The following is a 6,000-nucleotide window of genomic DNA, read 5'->3' as shown; positions in this document are numbered from 1 at the left end:
GTCCACGTCAATCACTCCGTTACAGGAAAAAATAATTACAGTAGAGTCACAAGACATGATACAAGACAAAGCTTAATTTTAAAAGCTCCATTTAACTAGGCTTGGCTACCCTTTGTCAGGTATAATAATTGATGCAGTCAGTCAATAGTTCCTTTACAGTCACGAATCTCCCCAAACCGTGTCAGATCTTAGTGAGGTCTTCCTGAACTAATCTGACACCTTGAAATTGTAAAGGATTTATTGGCCGGGACTGTACATTAATATAATCTGTGCAGTACGCTAAGAAAAAAAAAAGCCTATATCATCTTCTCCTGCAGGTCATATATACAGTAACAGACATAAATAGTGATCCACTTCATTGCGATAAGTAAAAAGACAGTGAGCAATGACTTTCGGAACCCAGTGATGTGATCTTCGGAACCCTACGTATTATTTTGAACACAGTGTACGGGGTTCACAATTTTCACCTCAAAAGTGGAACGATACTTCCGTCTGCAACTGTACATATTGATAATAAACCTCACTCTCTTCTTGTGATTATATGTTACACTTCTAACAGTAGTAGCTATGTATCAAATATAGCAATGCCCTTATAAAAATGATATATGTATTAACAGAAAAATACAAAAATGCTTAGATACTGTAAGATGTAACTATACGTGATGATTGTTGAGTGCTCTTATGTAAACGTTCTTGGCTAATCACCCGCTCCAGGACCCCCCTCCCATCTCCCTCAACTGATTCTCGTATTCACCCTGTTATGTTTTTACTCCCTTCCTCCCACCGTCCGCACTTTCCTCCACCCTCCTCATTCCTCTTCTTTTCTCTCTAATACCTATTCCTCTCCTTAGTTACTTTTTACTGACGATTTTCTCACTTATCAACCCTATAACCCCAACCCCAATCCCCATCCCTTCCTCCCTCCCCTATAACTGTCTTACTCATATTATTACGCACCTATCTCACCCACCCAATCCCACCGCCAATCCACCCCATCCTCACTTATACCATTTCCATTTCCCAGTGACCTTTTTCTCACGTTCCTCTCAGCGTTGCCACCCACCCACCCTACACCACTCTTATCTAACCTAATCTAGCTCCTTCCTCACCTGTTGTCTACTTATTCCATTCTCCAATTACCTCTTAATCCTGGTCTGACTCACTTCGTCCTCATCATGCATTCTTTTCACTCTGTTGCTTTAATACAGTATTTTTTTCACTTCCTCCTCCTCAGCCTGTACTCTACTTGCTTAGTTCCTGTTTCCCTCTCCCTAACTCTTAACATTCTCCTTCCTCAACCCCTTACATTCCCTTCCTCATCCCCTACTCCCATCTCCCTCGCCCTTCCAGCCCCCCCTCCCTCACCCTTCCATATTAATAGAAGTCTGGTTGAGTGCAGTGTCCAAGGTGGGGGGTGCGTGGTTGCGGGGTGAGGTGGGGGTGGGGTAGGGGTGTCGGGGGGAGGAAGAAGACCTCTCCCGTCCGCCCACCGTCCCCCTACTCGACGTGCGCCCCCCTTCACGCATGCCGGCCCCCGCAATACGTGAGGCAGGTCGCTTCATGCCATCGCTGTAGAACATCGTCATGGCCCACTGCTCCTCCCGTGGCTTGCCTGTAGGAAAGAAAAAATCCGGGTTGTAAATGGGACAAATATGAGGTGAAAAAATGAGAGGCATTAATGAAAAATAAGGAAGAGAACTTGGGGAAGAATAAACAATAAGGGATAATTGAAAGACATAAATGAAAACTAACAATAACACTTGGGACAGTAAATGAAAAATGATAGCGACACGGAATTAATATAAAATAAAAAAAATAAGACTGATATTTAACTGATAATGAAAAACAACAGACATTTCAAAGACCACACCGAAAAATAATACTGGCCCTTTAGGCTCCACTGAAAAATAACAATGACAGCTGAGACACGTTAAAAAAAATAATAATGGCGCTTGAGAGACGAATGAAAAATAACAATGACACTTCAGACACATTAATGAAAAAAAATTGCGCTTGAGAGCCCAATGAAAAAATAATAATAGCGCTGAGATATTAATGTAAAATGATAATGCCACTTAAGTGAAATCAATGAAGCATAATAAGGACACTTGAAAAACACTAAAGAAGAATAATGACACGACACATACGTGGAAAATAATAATGACAAGCTTAGGATTTTAATAAAAATAATGATACGTGAAAAACATTACTGCAAACTTGCAAAGCAATAAAGAATAGTAAAGACATCTACCAAAACATTAATGAAGAAAAGAATGAACAACATGGAAAAGACTAACTTAATAAAGAAAGCTCAGAAAACACCTACCGTAAACACGTCAATGAAACCAAGTGAAAAGACATTGCTGAAAAATAATTAAAAAAAAAGATCACACTGCAGAAAACCATGAAGAAATAATAGTAATTGCAACTATGGAGAGAGAGAAAAAAAAAGGATAATCACAGGCATCAGAAAGGCATTAATGAAAAAAAAAAAGAGCAAAGCAACAAGTAAGAAAACCAAGAGTGAAAAGTACTAAGATGCCTCTACGAATGCTATTAACTGGAAGTATGCACCTAAAGAAGAAACAAAAGGAAAGTATAAAGTGAAAGTAACAACACTGTAAAATATAATAGGCTAATATGATAAAATGACAAGAAATAGTGCAGACGCACTTGCTGACCATCATCATCATCATCATTATGAACGTAACTCTAATTCCAGCAAAAAAATGAGTTAGGGAGTCTCCAAAAACAAAAAATAATCCTAATACTAATCCCCTGCAATATGGGGTTGGTAGGAAAAAAAACGAAGAACTACATCTTACTTCCACCGGAAATATGGAGATAGAAAAAAACAAACATAAACAAGAAACTAAACCTTAATTCAAATTATAAGGGGTAGGTATGAAACAAACAGCGAAAAAAATGAGGTAGTTAGGACCGAAAAACAAAGAAATTAGCACCAATTCCAATATAAAAATAGAGTTGAAACAATACAAAATGAAAGTGAACCATAATTTCAATTAATAAATGATGCAAGTAGGATAAGAAAAAAATATGAGTTATTACAGAGACAGAATTATCAACTGCTTGGCAAGTGAAAGGAGACACGAGTCATTCACAAATCATTCAAGGTCTTTAAATTTTAACTCAGCTACAAGGGCAAAAAGCCTGCACTCATTTATTTCTTGTTTTTTGTACTTCATCATATAAAAAAAGCTTCACGTCAAGAATACACTACTAACGAAAATATTTTCAGACACTTATAATAATTACGCTTAGAAAGCACTAATAATTGTATACAAACGTCTGCGTGATAAAATGATGAAATAATATTTGGTTCGATGCAGCCGTCTATTTATTGTTTGATGCCGCATCCTGTGAATGGTGAACTCAACAAATAATACCTCGATGCATTTCTCTCCCTACTAAACAAAGCCTTCTCCCTTCACAGCACACCAGCCATGCAATGCTGCAGATTTAAAAACGGGAAAGAAAATATGTATAACAATAATGAAAATATGACGTTTATCATAAAAACAATCAGTCACTATGTTCAGTAACACAAAATAGGAAAAAAAAGTAGAACACTCTGAATCAAAATCAAAACAACTAAAACTGGGATCAAGTATCTGTTGAAGTTAAAAAGTAAAAATAAAATATACTTGCATGGTGACAGATCAGAGAAAGCAAGAAATCCACTCGACATTTTTATTCACAGTAAGTAAAACTGTAATAGGAAACAACACATTAGTTTGGTATTGATACAGACTAAATGACTTTGTTGCCTGCACTACTCTTCATCGGACTGAATAAATTTACTCAGAAGAATTAAAAAAAAAAAAAAAAAAATACTGTCGGCACATCGCCATCATCATTATAACCTTTCCCACCTGCGGATGGAATGGAGTACAAGCAAACAAAAGTAGAGTGGCGGAGAGGACAGCACAAGTCTGTCGATGGAAACAGTCACACTACATACTTCATTCGAAAAACATAAAATAAAAATACTAGTGGAAAACACATGCAGTTTGAAAAAGGAAAAAAAGTCAGTACGTTAATAATTACCGTGAAGTCCAAAACTGTCCCACCAGGATTTGCTCTTGGTTGCGAAAGTTTAATGTTAGAATAGGACGCATACATGTAATACTCTGAAATCTTCTTAAAACAAAAGATCCTCGCAAGCTCCTAGAAAAGCCTAATGGTTGTTGGATGTCACATTATAGATGAAGAAATATGGAATGATTTGTGTGTGTGTGTGTGTGTGTGTGTGTGTGTGTGTGTGTGTGTGTGTGTGTGTGTGTGTGTGTGTGTGTGTGTGGAATAATTGTACAAGAATAGTAGTGCAAGATTTGGGACCTTCAGCGCCCTTGGGTTAAAATCCCTTGGTGTGGTGTGGGAGGGTGAGTCTATGCCCTGTGGTGTAAGGGTGGTATGATGCGGCATGGTATAGTGCTTGTGCTATGGTCCGTGTGGTAGTCCTATGGTTCGGTGTGGTATAGTGCGTGTGGTATGATTCGGTGTGGTATAGTGCATGTGATACGGTGCGGTGGGGTACAGAGCAGAGTGGTATGGTGCGGTGTGGCATGGTGCAGTGTGGTTTGGAGCGGTGGTACAGTGCGGTGTGGTATAGTGAGTGTGGTATGGTGCGGTGTGGTATAGTGAGGTGTGGTAAGGTGCAGTGTGGTATAGTACAGTGTGGTATGGTGCGGTGTGGTATGTGTGGTATGGTGCGGTATGGTAGAGTGCGTGTGGTATGGTGCGGTGTGGCGTTGTGGTATAGTGCAGTGTGGTATGGAGCAGTGTGGTATGGATTGGCTTCGCTTATGTCGCCGAGTTTTAACGGGGTGGAGAACATCACGTCCGAAAATCATTAGTGTAAGGTAGACAGACAAACCCGCAACATGATAGGCTTCTCCATCTAAAAATACGCTAACATGGTGAACGGGCTGAACCATACTTCACAGAGGCACCCTACAGAAAAGCCTGTAATGGTTCCCGGATCTAGCACAATGGACGAAGAAATGTGAAACAGGACCGGATTGTGTGGAATGGAGTTAGTGACAGGGAAAAGCGTACGTTTTATAGTAAGTACGAGAAGTATGAAAAAATCTCGTAAGAAGAGTAATTTATTAATCGTGTTTGTTTCTAGTACAACAAGGAAGAAAGGTTGCTGGTTCCTTGAAAGCAGTATCAGAAACAGGGAAGTGAGCATGGAAGTGAAAAAGTTACTACATGACAGTATTGTGATACCATCTCTAACTTATGGAAGTGAAACTTGGGCATTGTTGGAAGGACACAAGTCAAGAGTGAGAGCAGTGGAAATGAGTTGTTTAAGAGGAGCCTGTGGAGCCACATGGAGAGACAGGCTGACAAATGAGGATATAAAGGATGTTGTGGTGTGGATGTGGATGTGACAGGAAGCGTTAGGAGCAACACACTGAGGTGGTTTGGCCATGTGGAGAGGATGGAGGGTGAGAGACTGACGAGGAGAGTGTGTGAGTGAGGTGGTGGGGGGGAGAGGGAGGGGTGGCCGAGGATGAGATGGAGGGATGGAGTGGAGAGGTATATGAGAGAGGGGGGTGTGAGTTGGGAACAGGGCAGTGAAATGGCGGGGGACAGGGCGACGTGAAGACGATTTATTTGTGGCCACCCCGTACGGGATTGAGGCTTCTGGCAATAGATAGATAGTTTCTAGTCTCTTCCTTACAAAACCTCCCTCATATAAACTGAGTACAATCGTCTGGGGCTGCAGTCAGATAGGAAAGCTTACCTACTACTCCAAAAGCGCCCCTTTTCGCACTTAAGGCATGTCCATCACTTTGTTCCCTGACGCATCATATCAAAGTGAACAACGTAAGGGCATAGAAACATACCAAGAATACCTTAGCTCGGGAAAATTAGCCAAGAGAGGAAAGTGAGAATTTGATGAGTTAAAAATTTAAACTCTTTTTCCCGAGTGTAATAATTAATAATACTAAAAACAACAATAGCAACAAC

General features: G+C 40.2%; 1 protein-coding gene across 1 annotated transcript in view; it reads right to left on the bottom strand.

Moving 5' to 3' along the window:
* Positions 1 to 565: 565 nt before the first annotated feature.
* The window catches only part of LOC145404408 (thyrotropin-releasing hormone receptor-like), a 222,400-nt gene continuing 216,965 nt past the window's right edge, over positions 566 to 6,000 (bottom strand). Inside the window, exons 4-5 of the mRNA XM_080275924.1 lie at positions 1,491 to 1,612; positions 566 to 589 (exon numbers count right to left, since the gene is read on the bottom strand). Of these exons, the coding sequence (XP_080132050.1) occupies positions 566 to 589; positions 1,491 to 1,612 (146 nt within the window). The remainder of the gene's footprint in view (positions 590 to 1,490; positions 1,613 to 6,000) is intronic.

This window comes from Coenobita brevimanus, chromosome 63 (assembly GCF_032717465.1).
Source record: "Coenobita brevimanus isolate Jiangsu-jjx chromosome 63, ASM3271746v2, whole genome shotgun sequence".
NCBI lineage: Eukaryota > Metazoa > Arthropoda > Malacostraca > Decapoda > Coenobitidae > Coenobita > Coenobita brevimanus.
This window is presented reverse-complemented; position numbering and strand designations above follow the sequence as displayed.